The sequence below is a fragment of the Pleurodeles waltl genome, chromosome 3_1, assembly GCF_031143425.1.
Source record: "Pleurodeles waltl isolate 20211129_DDA chromosome 3_1, aPleWal1.hap1.20221129, whole genome shotgun sequence".
Classification (NCBI taxonomy): Eukaryota; Metazoa; Chordata; class Amphibia; order Caudata; family Salamandridae; genus Pleurodeles; species Pleurodeles waltl.
The window spans coordinates 625,996,677-626,019,319 of NC_090440.1; the positions used below are offsets into that span (position 1 = coordinate 625,996,677).

At 38.1% G+C, this 22,643-nt stretch overlaps 1 protein-coding gene across 3 annotated transcripts in view; it reads right to left on the reverse strand.

Moving 5' to 3' along the window:
• The window catches only part of CHID1 (chitinase domain containing 1), a 1,285,476-nt gene that overhangs the window by 894,343 nt on the left and 368,490 nt on the right, over positions 1-22,643 (reverse strand). For all 3 annotated transcript variants that reach the window (XM_069223131.1, XM_069223132.1, XM_069223133.1), the window contains one exon: positions 3,241-3,333. In XM_069223131.1, the coding sequence (XP_069079232.1) occupies positions 3,241-3,333 (93 nt within the window). The remainder of the gene's footprint in view (positions 1-3,240; positions 3,334-22,643) is intronic.

The following is a 22,643-nucleotide window of genomic DNA, read 5'->3' on the forward strand; positions in this document are numbered from 1 at the left end:
AAAGGGATCAGGTTAGCCCGGCAGAAAAAGATACCTTCTCAAAGTCCAGGCACAAAGAGTTTGGTTTGTGGTGAAGGAGACCACGAGAAGCAGCGAGGCACGGTGGTATATGTGCTAAGCACTGGTGTAACATTTTTAGAAGTCCTGCAAAACTACTACAGTGACTTCATGTTGCATAAGTGAGCTTATGCCATGAAAAGCACTCTTATATTTACCACGCTTGCCAAGCCAAAAACCTGCGGTACACTACTGGCTTGAAGCTTAGGTCTAAGGGTGGTGGGGGCTGGGGACAGCCTTCTCAGTTCAAAGACTATCTTTCTGCAATTTTGTACTAGACACCTAAAGAATTAGCCTAACTTCTCCATTTTCCGAAAAATGCTAAAAACACACCTATTTTGCAGTAACATTAAAAGTGAAGGGCCAGGAGAACCACTGGAGATACATATATATATATATATATATAATAATATACTGTCTGATATATAGAGACAGATAGATAATGTTAAGAGTAGGAATGTGTCGGCCTATGCCGATACTTCACTGTTGGGTGTTCAGTGCATGTACACATATACGTATGAATAATGACTAACGCAGAAGTTGCTTGCTTGTGGCAATAACATACAAAATACATTTTTGGTGACCTTTCATTGAAAAATGTGCTCGTGGCACAGCGCTGTCACCCCGTTCTCAGAACACTTGCTCTAATTTTCATAACATAAACGTATGGAATACAACTTAATAAACCAGAAAATAAATCATCAATTACTTTAAATCACAACTTCGTATTTTCGATACTTATTGTAACAAAACCATGCCACCAATACCCATTTTTTACTGTTTAGGAGCTGAAGTGTTTGGTGGTTAGTGTAAAGGTTCTTTTTGGTCTTTTAAAGCGTAAAGCAGGGAAGAGAGGTATGTACCCTCTCCATAGAGTGTGATCCCGTAAAGAGACCTGGACCTACAGGTCATTGGTGGATGAAGGTAAAAGCCCCTAATTTGGGCAACTGGAGTTGATTATAAGCATGGAGGATGTAATAATTGTTGGCTTATTTTTTTTTTCTAATTCTCTGACCCCGTTCTCCAATATCGATGTGACAGGGATGGGGATATTTACCCACGTTACATAATTGATAATGATCCAGATAAGAGCAATTGGTCATCTGGATTTCGGAGTAGTGCTGAGTGTACGAACATTATCATTCTAATAGCTGTGAGTGAATTGGAGGACTACATATGAGTATCCATTTTATTAGAGACATATGGGCTAAGTTTAGAGAGTTGCTTAATGTGAGTAATTCGGTTCGAATGGTTATTTGCTTAATTGTATGTCTGGGTGATTATATAAACACAAGGGTTTTAGAAAAAGGTTTATTATGTGATTGCACAGTGTATTAACTAATGTTTATTAAATAATTAATTTCTTCAATTATTTTTATTTTATTGTCCTTAGAGGTATCGTTAAGGATTTTCCATTGGAGATATGATATCAATTTTGTCCTGAAGAAGATGACAGTGATTTTTTTTGTAGCACCGAAATGCATCAATTATATTGTTGAGTCACTATTTGCAATGTACTGGTGTCTTTAGATATGTGCAAATAAACACATAGACACCTAGTGATATTGTGAGTAGAAGTGCTTGAAATGATGACAAATTGGATTGTCTGTATATATTCCCCTTGAAATTATTTGTTGTGCATTTGAAGAATATTGTTTTTAATGTTTTTAACATGTGATATTTCATGAGTTACAACTTGTAATTTTGTGGATTGTCCAATATAAATATATTAATGATACATATATCATTTTTAAAACCCGAGTGGCTTACAATTTGATGTTGGGAGTGAATGAGTGTGGTGAATGTGAATTCCATATGAAGCATTAATACATGGGGAAATCTATGTCTTTCTGTTAAATCATTTCCAGATAGAAAATAGATGGGTTGGTTCTAAAAGTTGGAGCTATAAACTTCCTGTCATAAGATGCTTTTATTCTTTGCTCATGTTTGACCCAGATTAAGTTGGCCACTGTGCAAACATGACATAAGGAGTAACAAGTCCAGGCGAGCAAAATACAGAAGTCTTCATCATGAACAGAAGAGAGGCAGCAGCAGGGTTCTGTCAGTCTTCTGGAGCTTTCTGAGGAGGGACGGAACACCAAATATGAATGGACAATGAGGGTGTGTCATCACATGGCCAAGGAAGCAGGGGACTGAATTGCCAAAAAGGAAGACATGGGAAAGTAAAGCAAGCAGGGGGCGAGTGGTTGCCCTCCCTGACGCAGTCCTTCTTAGGAGGCCTCATCCTTGAAACTAAGTCAAGATCTGAGGGCAGCATGAAGGTAACACAGGTAGCGGACATGGCTGGGGGGAGGTAATGGATGCAAAGCATGAGGAGTACTCAGATATCACAAGTGATGTATCTGTCAAGGATTACGCAATTTTACAACTGTGACTTAGAACAACTGTCGCAATCTATAAATGCTCTGTTGCCTTATTCCAAACTCATCCTTCCAGACATATCTTTAGTTCTGAAGTTATTCGCGACCGCTGAGGATTCTTAGATAAACGTGTTCCACCTTTACAGGGCCTGCCTCAGTTTAGAAAATTCCACCCACATAAATAAAGGGGCTAATGTCCCAGGTCAGCCAACATATATTAAAAGTTTACTGTCTTTTGGCCAAGTATGAGTTCTCAGTTCAAAAGGTGGTGTAAAATCATTGCCAAAGTAACACCCACTTTACTTCTCTTTTGTGATGCAAATGGAAGAAAGGGTAAGTAGAAAATCCAGGCCAAAAATACGCTGTTAATAGTGGCATTCCCTGAGCAGTTTAAAAAAAATAGTTTATTTTTAAAAACGTGCGTAACTTTGGTCAAACATATATTAATTAAAGAGCCAATGGTATACTTGGCTTTTCTCTTGAATTTTAAAGGCTGAAACGGTACTCCTCCTCTCGTTAACAACATGAAAACAGATGGGCAGGGTGTGTGTTTTTCACCTGGAACGTATTTCTCTGGTTGAAACCCAGTTATAAAACAGTCATTAGTTTTTTGTTTTTTTTAAGTACGGGTAAGAGCCCCAAATAAAGACATAAGTGGCACGGGTCCTCAGATAAAGAGAGAACTGGCCTGTGACTTGTGATTGTGTTAAGTGCCCTTTCAACAAGGGCTCAGCTCTCAGGGTTACTCACTGGAGGTTACTGTCACAGAAGCATCTGTCTCTGAATTCTGGAAAGTACCTACCCCGGTGCCAGAGAAGGAGGAATCACTAGAACAAATTGCAGTTTGGCTTGATGCAGAGTTTCTGCCAGGTGGCCAAGCATATGAACCAGCTCCCTGCAAAATAGAAAACAAACAGTTAACCTCAGAATGGTGCAAAACTCACAACTGGCCTGTGGTAACTGGAATGGACCAGAGAAAGGCAGCAATCTACAATTGTATGAAAAAGTCCCATCTCTTTATACTGCTATTGAGATTCTATACTGCAACTTCCAGGAGGAGATGTGACACCATCTCCCTATCAAGACATTATAGACAGTCCATACCACACATGTTTAAAATATGTCTGACATCCCATAACCTGGGTTTCACTGGATATCCAGCAGCAGTCTCCATCCAACATTGTTCCAAACAAACATACAAACTGTTATCCATAAACATCACACACCATAAAGAACTCTTAGCCCCTCATCTTCATAGCTCCGCACCAAAGCCAAATAGTTGGCAAATTGCTGCCAAATCATCATCAATAATAATCTTTATTCGGTTTTATAATTCAAAACCATAAAAGTAGGCAGAAATTCGAACACATTTAAGTTGTACAAAGTAGCATATTATAAAGATTCATTGCTTAAAGCAATTTTAAAGCACCAAGTCAATAGATCAAAAGGATATAATACGCTGACCAAATATAAAATGCAGACACTTAAAAGTCCCACACTCAAGTGTGCCATCAGAATCTGGCAAAAAATAAACATCAGGTACCATGACTTTCGTATAGGTAAGATGTGCCAGACGGAAGTAGAGATTTCAGAGCAAACCTCTGTTGACTGTAATTGTTGCAAAAAAGTCAGAGCAGGTTTGCAGTGTCTAAAATGGGATTTTCTTAGTCGAGGTTTAATGTAAATTTTTCTAAGGGCAATGCATAACGAGTAAAAAAATAAATCAATAGCATCATGCATTGAGTCATTCTACCACAGCGGCAGTTCACTAGCACCCTCAACCAGTCATTCCATCATGGAAAAGTAAATATACAGTGTAAAATATTAAGTCTGAATATTGTCAGTGTGAGCACAGATATTTTGACATGAAACCATTATTCTTATGTAATCATACGTATGCACTAATATGAAAAATGCTTTAAATGAAAAATAAATGTCAACATGAAGTGTGCCTGCTTAGTGGCCACCATCAGAATGAAAGTCCTGCACATATTTTTTAAAAAGTGTTAACTTAGTGATGATAAATAATATTCTGTCTCTTTAAGAACATGTTCTTTGCAAAAGTTTTAATTGTCACCCCTTCCATGCTGTTACCGCTGACCCCCTGATGTATCTATGCTGTGGTGATGAATCCTTTAGGATTGGTAATTATATTGATCTGTCCAATGTTATTTGTATTTTGTTTTACAGGTACAAGCTGCTACTGCTTTAATTTCTGCTGCTATTTTTGATAGTGCCTTAGCTAGATGTTTTCTAAATTAATGTTACTAAAACCTTTGCATAATGCCCAACATGCTAATACTAATTTGAGGTTAGTGAGGTGTTTTCTCTATGCCTATGATTTGACATTGTTTTATTACTGAATCAAATGTATTTTATCTCTCATACACAGATATTCACATTATTGATTTGTGTTTTAACTATTGAGTTCATTGTTTTATTTTCTCTGTTTAAACTAAGATTTTTCAGGCCAATCCGTCAGCCTGTGATGATTCTTTATTTGTACCATATGGTATTGAGAATAATTTTCGGGACCTTAGCACTGTTAATATAGGAAAATAAATATTTTAATTGATACCAAAATGTGTGGTTATTCATGGCCAATTAGATCATGGTACGTCGTATATTGATTCTTTGGTGATGATTATTATTGTTAAATGTTGTTGTTATATGTGCCAATAATCAATATGTTGATTAATGTGATAATCAATATAATCTAAACAAATCAAAAGGTTCATCGACCTTAAAGCAGCGTCCAATCACTCACTATTCTGAAATAGTTGAGACAAGTATCTGCGCTAACATAAGTATAAACCTACTTTGAGTATTTGTAGTATGGGCTAAAAAGACAAGATAACCTTGGGTCTACCTAGGTTATGTCTTTCCTCTTCAAAGAGCTGAAGGAACATATGCTTGAGTTCAATCCTGCCAACATGAGATAATGTCTCTGGATCATCAAATAAATTGGTTCTCTCTAACTTACAGTACTCCATCTTAATATGCCCAAACTATGGAATATATGAAGCCAGGTCAAGCGCTAGACACTCATGCAATATCAACCTGTTCAGGTGAGGTTCCTGTTTTGTCTGAACCTAGTGCCACAAAAGAAGTGGGCAGAGTATACACACACACAAAAAAAATCACATCAAGCTCTTTGTGGGACATAAGGGTTGAGCAACTAAGAGGGACTGACAACACTCTCCAAAGACATGCATTTTTTGTGACCTTTAAGTTATACATTTTAAAATGCTCCCAAATGCATGCCCCAGATGTGACAACCGAGATACACTTAGCCCAATAGGTTGCAGTCATTTCCTTCAGTGGTTTAATTCCCAACTCGGTTGAGAAAGCAAATCACAATTTGTAGCCTACACCATTTGATTATTCCTAATAGTAGATTGATGTTTTCAGGTACCATCAAAGTGCATCCCAAAATAACAGAAAGTGCCTGTTTGTTTCAGCTGAACATCCTTCAGTTTAAAATGACAGGGAGTGAAAGGATGGGCCCCGCAAATCATAATATTTGGTTTGACTGTGATCCAAATTGCCCATAAGTTCATCTCAGGTGTTCAAAAGTAGCTGCAGAGCTTTCAGAGTGAGGGCTACCAGGGCCACATTGTCCGCATATAAGAGGGTGGAAATGGGATGATGACCAATCTAGAACATGTCCCTGCACTTGAACACAAACACACTCAGCAAATTGCTTATGTAGAGGTTGAAGGGAAAAGGTGCAAGGACACAATCCAGCCTTACCCCCAGTAATGTGAAATTCATCAGAATGTTCCCCATCCAGACCATTTCTAACTTTGGCTGATGTTCCAGTGTAAATTTGTCTTAAAGGGTTTATAATTGGCAACTCAGTCCCCATCTCCACCAACAAGCGCCAACGTCTGAGAAGAGAAACACAGCCAAAGGCATTTGAAAGGTCCATGAAGGTCTCGCAGAGTGTGCCCTTTTTGGCCACCATAAATCTACTGATCAACAGTGACAAACCTGGACTCTGTTCCACCATTACAATACCCTTGCAGAACCCGTAGTGGATGGTGGTCAGGGTACAATGTTCCTCTGCATACGATTCCAACCTAGCAAGTAGCATTCTACTTAAAACTTTAGCCAAAACATCCAAAAGCGAAATCAGCCGATAACAACGGGGATTTGCACAATTGTGCTTTTTCTACCTGGGTATAATTAGGGATTGTGACCAAGAGTAATGTGCCTCAAAAACTCAATATTGGTTTATAAAAGTTCAGCAGAAATTCCATTTGTGGCCAGTGCTCCCACATCTGGTTTATAGAATGGGCAGTAATAACCTCTTGTAAAGAAAACTGAAGGGGTGTATGAGTACAGGGAATCCTGAAAACTTTACTTCCAGAGAATGCACATGGGTTGATGAATCAGAGACTGTGTTAAATCTCAATTTCATGAGGCAATGTATCTCTGAGTTAAGACACTGCTAGCACCTCAAAAATACAGTTATACAAAAATTAAAAAGATACAGTATGGAATCATCATAAAGTCATTGCAATAAAGGCTCTTAGCAAATAGGGAATACAGTGCAAAATCAAATAATTGTCAGTCTCAAAGGAGCAGAAAAATCAATAGAGAAACAGATATCACCTCTAACAGCATTTAAGAAAGCTGTAGACCACCCCAAAATTCGGGTTTATATTAGAAATCGAAAGAGCAGATTCATCATGGGGTGAGCAAAAGTATCATAATTTTAACAAATCAGAACACAGTTTTATAAAACATCATACTACCTTAGCATTTAAGTACCTTCCCACACCATAAATATTGATTCTGTCCAATCTATGCTAATGTCATCCGGTAATGGTAGGGCAAATGAGATACCTGAACTAAAGCAAACTATTATAAATGAATAGGGTGCAGTGAGCTAGTGGAAGATCCTTGAAGAATGATACAGTAAGTATTAGGAGCATGCTAGAAAGATTTTATCAAGAACAGCAAGAATGTCAAAGGAAATAAAAAAATATGACTGATTGACTGTGTGCCACAGAAATAATAAACAGTCCATTGTGCAGGGGAACATCCATTTTGAAAAAGATAGCAGCTGGGCCTAAACTCATGCCTTGTTTAGATGAGTGAAGAAAACACTTCTATGTCATAGGAAAATACTTTCAAAAATATTAGCACAATATCAGTGTATACATGTAAAATCACTGGCAATTCATATTCTTCTGATTGTTGTTAATAACACTACACGAAAATATAAATGAAAACAAATCTTTTAACAACCGCGATATCCTTAGGTGGGAGAGCTGGACTGATATCCTCCACGGTCACTAAGCAGCCTTGTCGGTCATTACTGGGGGCAGCATAAAAGCTGTCAAAGTGTGGTACCTAGTCATTAGCCTGGATCACTACTGCCAGGGCTTCCAGACTCTCTAAAATATGGCTGATTTAAAAACTGCCAAAAGGAAGTACTGTCCTTGGGCCACATGTAGTATCACTGAAATTTGCGACTTCCTAATTGCGACTTTTTGCGACTCGCAATTAGGAAGTCACAAATTGCAATGCACAGGAGTGTCTGAGACAGTGTTTGTGATTCCCAAATGGGTTGGAAGAGACCTGCCTTGTTAATATTCATTAGTTAGGTTGCAATTTGCAACCCTTTGGCACAGACACCATGTCTGTGACTGCTTTTTAATGAAAGCTTCTTTTTTTTTTTTAAGAGTAGGCATTGGTCCCTGGGACCACTGCATGCTCTGAAAAAATGTTAGCGCACCAATTCGCAAAAGGAAAGGGGTCCCCATGGGTTTGCGAATCGGTTACCACCAATTTGAAGTTGGTGGTAAGCTGAAAATATTTTGCGACCGCATTCTCGTCACAAAACATTCACACATACCACTGCAAATCACTATTAGGAAGGGACTCCCTTAACAAACCCCTCCCCAATACCGCACCGCAAACCCTATTTTGCGAGTCGGTAATAGGTTACTGACTCACAAAATAGGGTTGGTACATATCAGAAGGCCGCCTAGCGGTTGCAAACAGCCCAATTCACTGTTCGTGACTGCTAAATACTTTCATACATGTGGCTCCTTGTTCTTACTGGCAATTACTAAAGCATTTGATCCCTCACCCTTAATCTCTGTCTTTGTATAATTTAGCACAGATTTCTATCAACATCTACTTTAGTGATCTTCATGTTAGATTTGATGGGCTTTCTGAGAGCCTTAATTACAGCAGCATGGGCCTAAGTACAATCACAATCAAACCAACCTCTCAACTTTGGTCTCCTACCAGTGATTGACCTCATGTTTTCCCTCTTTACATAGATATTTCAACAAAGGCCCTCTTAATTTCCATGTCTCCCGCATATTTATTTTAACAGTTGTTGATGTATAATGTATTAGCCCCAATCAACTTTGAGAAGAAGCCCTCTGGATTCACCCTGCCCCACCTAAGACCTGTGTCATTGTGCCTGATCACTTAATATCACCCACTAAGTCTGTATACCCAAGCAATACTGCCCAACTTGCAAATATTAGCTCAAAGCTTTGTGATCACTAAGGCATGTGGCATTAACCTAGAAATTATAAACATGGCAGCTCATATTGGGTGTCACTAGAATATAATCTATGTTGCTTCCCTCTACTCTATGCAAGCATGACAAAATGGGGCAGAAGGTACATGCACTTCATTAGCGAAAGCTAAGTAATATGTAATAAAATGATTGAGTCTCCATACCCATCAAGTTTGAAAGGCTGCCAAATCAAATGGACTGTGACACACCACACCATTTTCCGGCCTAAGTCCACTACAGTTAAACTAGTACAAGCATACCACAGACACATGTGAATTACAATTACCTCCCTGTAGTATGAAGCACATAAGAAGCACTTCACCCTGGCCAAGCAATGGACAACTGACTAGACTACCAAGGAAAAAACAGAATAGTTATTTAGCCCACTTATCTGTGAACCTAAGACACTTTAAAGCTCTTCCAAGATCAAACATTTTACCTTTACAGTAACCTACAAAATGACTCAAACTAAACATTGTGTAAACTCTCTACTAACCATATACATCCAAACACCAGCAACAAGACACAGTCATTTCATAGCATCCTCAGGGCTACACACAATGCACCCGAAAGTGAATGTACTACAATCCCATATTGATTGTCATGAGCAGTATAAAAATGTCAATAGTATCCCTAGTCATTCAAGAGTACTTTATGGGTTAATAGAATGGGATGATGAAATGAAGTGTAAGAGCGTAGATTTTTTGTGTTTATTTTTCACATACGTAACAATACTCATTGTCTGATATATTAATCATTGTGTACTAATTATTACGTAAAGTCGAGTTTTGTGATAGACTTGATGGCCACCATCATCTACAAGGCCTACTTTTTTGTTTTCCACGCTAACCTAAGCTAATGGAATTATTCTGTCTTTTCCAAAGAGTGAGTTTCTTTGCTAAAATAAATGTCTGAATTAATGTGTATTTAGTGGCCCCTGCTGGATTAAATCAGATGCAAGGTCACAGTAAAATGTTATCTGTATAAAATGTTTCTAATATGTTCTGTTTTCTAGCTGCATTTCCGTGGCCTAACTGACTTCATTCATAGTATTTGTATATTTTGCTTGTAGTTATATTTCTTACCTATGTTTTTTCATTGAGGGAAAAGAATGGTGTGATAAGAAATGTGTCCATATTTTGTAATCATTATCCGGGGTTGAGGTAATTGGACTTTTGAACAAAGGGTCTACAGATGCAACAGAAGAACGGAAGAAGAAATAACAAATGTATTAGTTTGAGTTTCGTCAATGCAATAACAGCAAATAGAAAGGCTTAGAGCTAACATTTTATATAATTTTGATAGTCGTTTGAGTGTTTAGTAAGTTTAAATCACTGTTCAGTCATCATTGATTCAGGGTCATTTTGTCATTCATAATTGGTCTTTGGTCATTCATCGTTGGTCATTTTATTATTCTTTCATCTAGTTTACTGACAATGCTGCTGTTTATTATATTCTGAGTTTACTTAGTCTGTTCAATACTGAACAAATGTTTTGATGGTTTAGTAATTTTAAAGTCCAAATTCTAAACCATACCGCTCATTTTGTTCCTTGTTCTGATCCTGATGTTTGATGTTGCTGTCCCCTTGATGAAGTAGACCTTGTTGCTGAATACTTTTGTGATTGGGTAATTGTATGAAATACATATTGTTATTTTTCTTTTGTTTTTCAGGTACCAACTACTGATAATATAATACTGCTGCTATTTTTTCTACTTCCTTAGCTAGACATTTATTTCTAAATTTGTGTTACTAAATTCTTCCACATGAAGCCCAACATGTTAATGCTAATTGGTGGTTAGTGAGGTGTTAATCTAATATTCCTGGAAAGTTATTGATGTCCGTTCTATATTAAATCAAATGTATTCAATTTCTCTTGCTCAAATTCCATTGCTATGGTTTTGTGTAATAACCATTAAGATTTTGTGTTTGTTTGCATTGATTAAACTTAGATTCATGCGCAGATTAAATCAGCCATTGTTGTTTCTGTATGTGTATTATTTGAGTCTGAAAATGATTTTCGTGACTTTAGCTTTGCTAATATAGGGAAATAAATATTTAATTTCTTAATAAATTGGTGTGGTTATTTAAGTAATCATTGATTGGTATTTATTATTTATGGCGTTTATATTATGATGTTATCTTTAAAGTAAACTGGGTTTGGTCCGTTTGCCTAGGGGATCAAATCAATTATCTGGTCTGTCATAACCAAACAGTTAGGATTTTCTGTGTTAGCAGGTTTGGTAGCAGAGATTGGTTTACTGTTTCTTTCAGTGATGTCAAAATTGCGTCATCCGTAGCAATTAATTAGTGTTCTTTTGATTATTGTTTTTGAATATGTTGTACAATTTTGGTCAAATGGATTGATAAGTGCCCAAAGTGACTTTCCCCGGTCTTTTGGAGTTTTCCTAGGATGGTAGGGTATGTTCTCAGCGTTCTGTTGTTAGATTGAGTGAGTTGGAATATGCATTTGCACAGCTTTAGCTAATTTGCAGTTGATTGAGTTGTTTGTGAAATTTTAGGGAGTGGGCGTACTCCAGAAGAAAAAGCTAATGTTGGGGAAAGAGTTGGCATACTCTAAAGTGTGAGAGTAGGGAAGTCAGCGAACTTCAACTGTGTGGCGCTTTGTACTCGGAAAAATTGTCCACGTGGTTGTTGTTAAGACAGACTTCACAGAGTAGGTCTAAGACTGCGGAGTATATTAAAAGTGTATGGAGACACTTGATTTATGTTGTAATTTGTCTATTTAGTAGACCAATTGAACGTGGTTGGTAAGTCGAGTTTGCAAGTTAATTTGAGTGTTTGGAATTTTCGACTGAGATTTGGCGAGTTCTAGGTGCATCAGAACAGTATCCATTGATCAGTTGAGAGTGAAATTTGCAGGTCAAATTTTGCTTGACAATCTTGGGGAACTGAGAAGATGAATAGCTGCAAGAGCTGAAGCCATCAGTGAAATTCTTAAGGATCCTGAAGCCACTGTGTTACCCTACCTGTAGTAAATAGACAAATTTGTTTTATTATTGGTTTTGAAGAAGTGCTCGCAATTAATTTCCATTAGTTTTGAGTGTTTCTGAGTTAAGGAGGACAAGCAGCAAGACTTTGCCAGCCACTGTGTGTGTTGTCATTTTTATGCTGCGCTAGGATAGGTTGGTTAGTGAGAAGGGTCGTGCAAAGATTGGTGGACAACCATGAATCACAACTCGACGAGAATGGATATGAAGAGAATTGTGGGATTGTAGTCACTTCCTGATTATTGATTCTTTTGAATTAAAATTGTGAAAATTAGATTTTTCAGAGCTTTAAAAAGTGCTCTTAGAGGAGATGAGTATATTCCGGCTAGGCAAGGAGAAATCTGTCCGCCAGAAGGTACTCCGGCATATATTGTAATTGAAGAAAAAGGTGCTAGAGCATGTCTTTTGTTAAAACATTGAGTTAAGATCACAAAGAAGGAAAGTTGTTTAGCGTTTCCTGAAAATGGCACATTTAATTTGGGAATCTTGGAGAATTTGAGACAGGTAATGTATGGTCTATGACCTCCACTGAGACCAGCTCAGTTTGAAGCTTTGGCGATTTGGGATCTAGTAGCTAGACAGCAACAATCACTTAAATTTGAGAGGAGAATGGGGAGAGCTGAGAAATCACTAACGGAAGCTATATGGGGCAGTGAACAGAGGCAGTGGAGACTTTATAACTGACAAGGTGTTAGGTTGTTTCCTGCAATGACTGAAGAGAGTAAGAAGGTTTCAAAGAAATCTAAAAAGAGTTCTTCTTCAGCAGTCGAAGAGCAGACATCAAAAGAGCCTAAAGCATTTCTGATTAATGATGATGAATTGGACAAAGATGAGTTTATTACACAGATGTTGAGAAATCGCCCGCCACCTTATGTGGTTCAAGAAGGATCGAGTACAGCAGGTACAAATTCTACTGCACTGATACCAGTTACAGTGACTCAGAATACCGCATGGAGTAACCAGAACACGACTGGGAGTTCCGTACAGGTTAATCCATATGTGAATCAGAGGTCAGCTCAGACTAGTCCTCCAGTACAAATACTGATGCAGAGTAGACTTGATGAGTCAATTGACAATAGACAGCTGCCCAAGACTAATATTCCTGGGATCTATTCAGATGTGCCATTTGTGAACACTATTGCTAAGATAGTAGCATCTTCAGGTCCAAATTTACAGGAGCTGAGATTGATTCAAACAGAGCCTACTTCAGTGTTAGTGCCTCGAATGGAGAATCCAGGAGTAGAGAATTCTGAGAATGTCGAAACCAGGAGCCCAGATGCAATATCAGTACCAATTACAATTGGTCTACTTGCGCCTTTATTTGCTCAGAATAAAAAGTGCACAGAAAATGAGAGTTCAAAATCAGAATGAAAACATTAGGTGAATGTCACCTGTGAGACAGACTCTAAATAGTTCAGGGTCATTATTGGATTTAACTCCAATTAGAAATTCTGAAACGGATGGATTGGGAAATGGTTCTGTGTTTAAAATTTTAACGCCTCAACATGTGAGCCCAATGCAACAGCATTTACAGAGTATACAACCTGGTACTATTTCATTATAAACTATGACTGCATAGCAATTAACAAAGTGGTTAGAAGATTCAAGTGTTTCAAACAATCCAGAGAGACAGTCTAAAGGTATTCCTGTTAGTCAGCTCAAGGAAAAAAAAGAGTAAATACATCAAACAAGCCCATCAATGGAAGCTTGCGAGCTTCTGGAAGGAACGATAGCAATAAATGGACTCGATTCCTATACTGAAACACAGTTGAGATATTTGTGTCCATTAATCACAGAGGGAGCAATAGAAGTACATCAGCAAATACAATAATTAGCAGACAAATATGAGATAGAGCTTACGAAAACAAAATGCCTTAAGAGAAGTTATAGATTACATTTTGAAACTGAAGATTTTAAACACATGAGGTCTACAGGGATGAAAACACATCTAAGACAATTACTAGACAGTGCAAGTTTGGAGAGCCTTAGATAAATGTGAAGGCAGATGGGTCAAGAAAAGAGAAAGACCAAGGAAAGGTCCAGATACTCCTCTTTAGATGTATCATGGATTAAAGAGCCAGTAAAGGTTTTACCCATGAGAGAGATTCCAGGAGAAAATTTAGTTCATGTTCCTTGGGGCAGCAGTGATATCATTCACAAATGACTACCCCAGGTTCAGGGAGAAACCAGTGGAATGGTACAAGCAGACAGATAGGTTCGTGAAACTTGCGAAGTGTATGTGGGAGGAATTAAACACTCTGTTAGAGAATGTGGTTCCAGCAGATCTGTGGATAGAATGTAAAAGGAGTGTAGATTGGCCAACAAGTGAGCCGAAAATAGATCCAACAACAGGTGCGCCCTGTCCTGAAGTAATAAAGTATTACTATAAGATCATTGAATTTCTGAAAACGAGAATTTCGCCGAAAAATACTGATTGGCAACGAATAGATAGAACAGCTCAAGAGGTGAAAAAAATCAATTCATGCATACTATAAGAGGTTGTTAAAAGCATTTAAACATTACAGTGGTACAGAAACAATTGAGCTGAAAGACATGATTAATTTGTGTTCAGGTTTGTTAAAGGATTAAGACCAGAAATTAGCCAGATGATTAAGAATCGTTTGATTTGCTGGCAAGCAAATCCGACTGATGATGTGTTACAGCATGCAAAATACTGTAGTGATGAGACTGAATTGAAACAGAAAAAGTTGAAAGAGAAAACAATGGTGATGCAGATTAAAGCTGGACAGGCAGGGATTCAGGGGAGTTTTCGGCCCCAACAGCAACAGGGAAATGGCATGTTTTAGAATCAGGGAATGGAGGCAGAGGTAGAGGTCGTGGTGGAATGATACTTCCAAATGTTAATCAAGGTGTAGATTTGAATTCTGTGATGATGCAAGGAGAGCTGCAGGGAAAAAGAATGTTACCTTGTCATGTTTGCGGAGGAATCGGGTATTGGAAAAGACAGTGTCCAATGGTGAATCAAGGGAATGTTGCTCAACATATTAATGGTGTTAATGGTGTTGATGCTTTCCAGAATGAGAGAGGACCAAACGTGAGAGGTCAAATTCAAAATTTCCACAACAGTGTAAATCCAATGCAGGGTTTTCAACCTTTACAGCCCATGCAGCAGTTACAAAGTGTACAGTGTACAGCCACAGGCACAAGTACAGATACCTCAGTTACAGCAGATGCAGCCACAAGTGCAGATGGTGGCTGCACAACAAATTAAAATACCTAGACAACTACAGATACCACAGAGTCCTATGGATCAGCAACAAATGATGCTTTCTCAAGTGGTCACAGGTCAGAAAATACATCAGAGTAATAGTACTAATGCAGTACAACATTTTCTCTTACATTGTGTGAATGGAATATACAATGTATGTCTGTCGGATAGTTCAGATGAGGAGAAGAGTGTGATGGCTGTTTCATTAGAAGTGGATCAGAAAAGTTCTTATGTTAAGGGAAAAGTGCATAGTCACAAAGTTTCTTCCCTGGTTGATACAAGAGCTACACGCTCAACAGTGAGATCTGCAGAGGTTCCAGATTTGCCTTTATCACGGAAAATGATTCAGACTGTGGGTGTTGCAAACTAACATTTGACGAACCCCATTACAGAGCCAGTTTTGTTTAAAATTGGTAATTTTAAAGGGTTACTCAAAGTTTGTGGTTTGTGATTCAAATCCAGTGTCACTACTTGGGAGAGATTTATTGTGCAAAACAAGATGTTCGATTACCTGGTCAGAAGAGGGAATTGAGATTCAGACAAACAGTGATGATTAAGAAAACCTGACACATACGGTCAGCAATGAGTTAGTGTCTGAGGAATTAACTTTGATTAGTTTTGATGAGCCAAAAACTGTGGAAGTTCCTTTGATTAGTTTCTTTCTAGTTTTTGAGGTGAAAAATCTTCCTGTTGATTTGCAGAAGAATGTTAAGTTTAAAGTTTGGGATCTTTCAGGAAGGGACAATGGGTTAATTAAAGAAGTAGAACCAGTCATGGTGGCAGTGAAGCCAGATGTAGTTTTTCCTCAGACTCCACAGTATCCGATGACGATCGAGGCAATCGAAGGTGTAAAACCTTTGATAGAATAGTTTGTGGAAAAAGGACTTCTGAAAGAAGTGCTGAGTAGCTCATGTAATTCGCTAATAATGGGTTTAAGAAAACCACGTGGAAAAATTTATCTTGTACAGGATTTGAGAAAAATAAATGACATTGTGATTAAATTTTGTCCAGTGTTTCCAAATCCAGCTGTGATTATGTTCCAGATTCCATGCAATGCTGAATGGTTTACTGTGTTTAACGTATGTCAAGCATTCTTCTCTGTGCCTCTTCATGAGGACAGCAGATATCTATTTTGTTTTAAATTTTTGGGCTACTGTTGGTATAGAATTCCACAAGGGTTTTCAAAGTGACCATCCATTTTCAACCAGATCTTGAAAAAGAATTTGGAGTCATTGGTAATGCCATATCAATAGACATTAGTGCAGTACACTGATGATTTGTTGGTCGCATAAAAGATAAAGGAAGGGTGTAAATATGATATGACTGCTCTGTGGAATTTCGTGGGAGACAATGGACAAAAGTTGTCCTCTACTAAGTTGCAGTATTGTCAAAAAGAGGTGAGATATTTGGGTCAGCTGACTGAGAAAGTAACTAGGAGAATTTTGAGAGAGAGTAGTTACAATTTTGCAGATGAAAGTAGCAAGTACACAGAAAGATGTGAGGATGTTTCTAGGAATGGTTGGTTACTGTTGTCAATGGATTCCGAATTTTTCAGTTCTTTCAAAGCCATTGCAGAAGCTGACTCATAAGGATGTTTCTGATCCGATAAATACTGGATGAAGCTTGTATGAAAGCATTTTCTGAGTTGAAAGAGTTTGTGTCAAGCTCCAGCCTTAGGTATGCCTGACTAAATTAAGAGTTTTCTGTTGTTTTGTCATGAACGTGATGCATGTTCCTTGTCTGTTCTGACTCAGACACATGGTGGTGTAAATCGCCCAGCAGCATATTTTTCAGCTACTTTGGATCCGGTCACAGCAGCTTTACTGGTTTGTTTGCGGTCCGTTGCAGCAGTTGAGCAGAGTACCTCTCAGAGTGAAGGTATAATAATGAGATATCCCCTTCCTATAACGGTCCCTCACTTAATAGAGATTTTATTTACCCGTTCCAAGACACAATATCTCACTAGTTTGAGATTGACTAGGTATGAGACAGCAATCTTGGGTCTACAAATATATCTATTAAGAGATGTACAGTGCTTAACCCAGCAACCTTAGTCCTGATTGAAAACATTGGTTTGAACAAACTGGATGATACAGAACTTGATTGTTTGGAAGTTACAGAGTTATGCACAAAACCCAGAGCATACATTAGAGATACCTGCCTGGAAGAAAATGATCAAATTATTTTTGTTGATGATTCCTGTATAAGAGATAATGTGGGCACATTGAGGGCAGGCTAATCAGTATGTACTCTCACTGGCATACTGAAAGCATCATGGCTTCAAGGAGCGTTTTCTGTACAAGTAGCAGAACTGGTAGCTCTTACTAGATAGAGCTTGCCATATTTCGAATCAGATGAAAGTGACAACATACACAGATAGCCAATATGGATACGTAATTGTGCATGACTTTGGTCAGATTTGGTCACAGAGACGTTTCCTAACTTCTTCTGGTTCGCCAATAAGAAATGGTGAGAGAATTCATGAGCTATTACAAGCTATACAAATGCCTGAGAACGTTGCTGTGATGAAATGCGGTGCACATCAGAGATCACAAGATTATGTGTCATTGGGAAATGCATATGCAGATCAACTTACAAAGTTTTGCGCCTTGAATGGCATATCCTTCAAGGGAAATTGGGAGTTGTTACCTGAAAATGATGAAGTCTATGCAAATTTTACTATGCAAATTGTTGATAACTTGGAAGATCTAAAAGCTCTTCAAGACAATGTCCCTAAAGAAGAGCGCTAAGAATGGCTGAAGTTAAAATGTGTCCAGAGGGAAGATGACATTTGGATGACAGGTGAAGGGAAAGTAGTTCTGCCAAACAGTCTACTGACACAAATGGCTAGATACTACCATGGACAAGCTCACATAGGGAGAGATGCAATGGTCCGTACATTAAAACAATATTGGTTCAATACAAAATTTTGACAGGTTGCCGAAGCAAATTGCCACAGGTGTACTATTTGTCAACAAATGAATGTTGGCAAAAGGACAGTGGTCAATATGGAAACATTGGCATGGCAGGAGGACCATTTAGCAGAATGCAGATGGATTTTATTGAGATATCTGCGTGTGCTGGTTTGAAGTATGTGTTGGTGATTGTGTGCCTTTCAGTCACTGGATTGAGGCTTATCCTGTCACAACTTGAACGCTTCTGACTGCAGTAATCCGCCATTCTCTGCGCACCACCTGGTTTCTTGCTTGTTTTGGACTGACCAAGGTAGGGGCGACCCTTTCCAATAGCCATGGTGCTGCTGATAATGAAACACCAAGCAGGCCATAACCTCCAGAAGGAGTCTCAGAGGCAAAAAAAACAAAAGGACTGGAGAAGAGAAGAAGAAAAACAGCAACAAACAGGCAAGAAAAATTAAGGGGGCAAAAGGTGGACGCAGCAAGAAACCGAGTCTAACGGAAAAGTCTCAGGTTGCACTGCAGCCTGAAAAACAGGTCACAAACTGAAAAGCGGCCCGTGGCAGAAATGGCTGTCCGAGACGCAGCCCGCTGATCTGACCGCGGCCTGTGAGTGGGGAGCCGCCGTTCTGCGTTGTGTCACATATCCCATAAGAAGAAATTATAGCCTTATATTAGCAAAGTTACTACTTTGAGAGTTAATATCACGTTTCAGTTTCCCGGAATCAGATAGAGGAAGCCACTTCAGCAATGAAGTGATTAAATTGCTATGTTCAGCTTTAAACATTGAGCAGAAACTCCAATGTAGTTATCGGCCAGAAGCTTCAGGACTTGTAGAACAGATGAATGGTACTCGAAAATCGAGATTGGTGAAAATGTGTGCGTCAACTAATTTGAAATGGCAAGATGCATTGCAACTGGTTCTGATGTCAATGAGAAGTTCTCCTGACAAAAAAAACAGGATTCTCGCCCCATGAAATCCTCATGGATAGAGCTATGGGATTACCAGCAGTACCTACAAATGCACTTGTGAACACTACAGATGATATAGTGTTAGACTACTGCAAGGGTCTAGCGGATGTGGTACGATCTTTCTCTCATCAGGTGGAAGCTTCTACACTACATTCATCTCAAGGTCAAGGACACAACTTGAAAGCTGGTGACTGGGTCATTATTTGTAAGCATGTGTGGAAGTCGTGCTTGGAGCCAAGGTGGAAAGGACCCTACCAGGTGATATTAATAACAACTACAACTGTGAAGTGTGCAGGTCTTACGAACTGGGTGCATGCAAGCCACACTCAGAAAGTGAGCAATCCAAGAGAGCAAGAAGAAGAGCTGTTGAGATTACCTGTACCTAAGTGTACTCCAGATCAAGGAAAAGAAAGAGGCGCTGGAGGCTACAAATGAAGTACCCACTCCTGTGTCAGACGAGGTGGAAGGTATCCTGGAAGACAAGGGTGAATCATCCTCGACTGGAAAAACAAAAGAACCGGTCCACGGTGAACAGGAGAGAGTACTGGTCGAGAGAAGACCTGCTCAGAGGAGGGTGTCCTCAGAAACAGATGGTCTGATAAACTAGACTGAACAAGTGACTAACCCCAGTGTAAAAGGAGTTGAGACCTCCTGAACCAATTGCGGGAACATCAAAGGAGAAGGTTTCGATTTTGAAAAGAGTGCTGATGAAAGAGCCACTTAAAGGTGATAACTGGCCAGAGAAAGGTTCATAAGCGGGGAAGATTAATGTGGTACCACCAATTCAGGAAGAAAACAAGTTGAATGGAGAAGAAGATCTCAGTGAAGGAGAGGTTTGTGGTGGTCGAAGGAAAAGAGTTGCCAACATGAGATATTCTGGTCCCTGAATGGGCTTATGTAACCACAAATGAATGGCAAGAAGACGTTTTGAATTTCTGTTTTCACAGAGACATTACAGGTTTATATTTTGGTACATGAAAGAAACTAATGAACGTTTGTTGGGAAAAATTGAATCTGGAAAACAAAAGTGGAAAGACTTTGTTGAAATAGTACCAGGAAAAGACTTTGATAATCTAACGTGACAAGCTGCTAAACTGATTTTGACAATTTTTACAGAACTTTGACAAAAGGTCCTGAAAGTGTGAATGAAATGAAAAAAAAAAAAGACCAAAAATTAGGAGGGATTGAATTTGAAGATTGCAAGTAAAAGATTTTTGAATTTTTTGCTTTTGTTTTTGATTTTTGCTGCATAGCCATAATTGTTTTTGCTTTAACTTTTTGGTTCTTTACAGACAATGGGAAACTTTAGTAATCAACATACTAAGAGTAGTCATTGTAAATGTATACGTATTGGTTTGGGAATTGTCTGTGCAATAATATGTTTGTTGTTGATTGTGAGTGTGATTGTTTTTTTTTAAATCGAGTGGAGCCAACTGTACTATTACTGTTTCAGAATCAACTACTGATCTGTCAGAGGAAGATAGGTTTAAAATAGATGAGAAATATTTACATGGAGAGTAAGAGCTTTCGTCTAATGTCTCCTATTGCTTATTGTGTGAGTATGTTGATGTAATGGATGCAAAAGATTGTTATGTTTGTAAGCAGATTCCAGCCTCTGTTGAGGAGAGAATTGCTTGTCATAGTTTACCGCTTACTTATGTTATAAGTTGTAGTCTTTTACTAAGACGATTCTATATCCAAGAATATACTCAATATTTTTACTCAAACACAGATGTTGTGTTTTCTTTTGTGCCTATTATTAGAGATCTTAGTAAGATAGCTAGGGATCACAACATAGAGCTAGTAAAGGGATTCTTTGAACCTACATTAACCTTTGGGACTGCTTTTGCACACTGCAATAATTTAACCTGTTTGCTTACACCTGTAGAGAAGAAAGTTCTAAAAAACACAGAGGATAGGAGGAGCAATTAAAGCAAAAATAGATAAGGGATTAGTTTTGCGAAGTCCTGGAACTGATCATGCATATACTGACTTTACCAAACAAGGGAAGCTAAACTTAGATGCATTGCATGCAGGCAAACTTTGTATATACAGGCCGCAATCTTATTTAGATAAAGTATATGTGGGAACGAGTAAATGTAGACAGGTGTTTTTGTTTGGGAGTAAGTAGAGCTTTATCTTGAATGGTCAGGACCCTCCAGCACCTGGTGTGTACTATATTTGTGGGGAAAATGCTTATTACCATCTTCCTAGAGGATGGTATGGCACATGTTATTTGGGAATAGTCTTTTTACAAATGTATCATCTGGAAGATTTAAGTAAGTTTCCTAAATTTTCTGGAATTCAAACGAGGCACAAGCGAGAATCAACTTCTAGCATAGTGGGAGAAATATTTGGATCAATAATTCCTTCAATGGGAGTTGTTCTGAATTCAATAAAGATACAGAAGTTGTCTACAGTTGTAGATCACTCAGGAGCTATTTTACTCCTGGATGGTTAATTGGCTGCGACAAGAGCTATGACTCTTCAGAACCGCCTTGCGTTAGACATTCTCTTAGCAAAAGAGGGCGAAGTTTGTAATTACTTGGTCCGCGTCACTGCTGCTCATACATACCAGACAACACTAAGTTAGTTACAGGGTTCATTAATAATTTAACAAGAATTAAAACAGAATTAAAAGAATAAACTAAAACTACTATTTGGAAAAAGGCTGGCAAGGGAATTGGGTCAGTGGGAAGTTGGATTGGCAACCTAGGTGAAGGTATTATATTAAAATTAATTAAATTGATCTCAATCTCTGTATTTTGTCTAATTGGAATTTGGGGACAATATAAATTGTTTCAAATGATTAAAAGAAGATTTTAATAGAATCAGAGGAGGGTAGATGTTCAAATGGAAATGTTTTATGGGGAAAATTCGAGGAGAAAGAAATTTTATAGAAATGTTAAAGGGACTAAATAAAAAATAAATTGAAATAAATGTATTTGGGTTTTTGTGTGCTGACATACAGTCATCAGAGGAGGGATTGTGAGAGCGTAGATTTTTGTGTTTATTTTTCACATATGTAACAATACTCATATTGTGATATATTATTTACTGTGTACTCATTTTTATGGAAAGTCAAGTTTTGTGATCAACTTGATGGTCACCATCATATATATGCAAAGCCTACTTTTTATTTTCCATGCTAACTTAAGCTAACAGAATTATTCTGTCTTTTCAAAGGAATGTGTTTCTTTGTCAAATAAATGTCAGAATTAATGTGTATTTAGTGGCCCATTACGGATTAAAGCAGAAGCAGATGCAAGGTCACTGTAAAGTGTTATCTGTATAAAATGTTTCTAATATGCTCTTTTTCCTAGATGCATTTCCGTGGCCTAACTAATTTCATTCATTGTATTTGTATATTTGTATATTTTGCTCGTAGTTATGTTTCTAACCTATGTTTTTTCCTCGAGGGAAAATAAATGTTCCCATATTTTGTAATCATTATCTAGGGTCGACGTAATTGGAGGTTTGAACAAAGGGTCTACAGATGCAACTGAAGAAGAAATAACCAATGTGTTAGTTT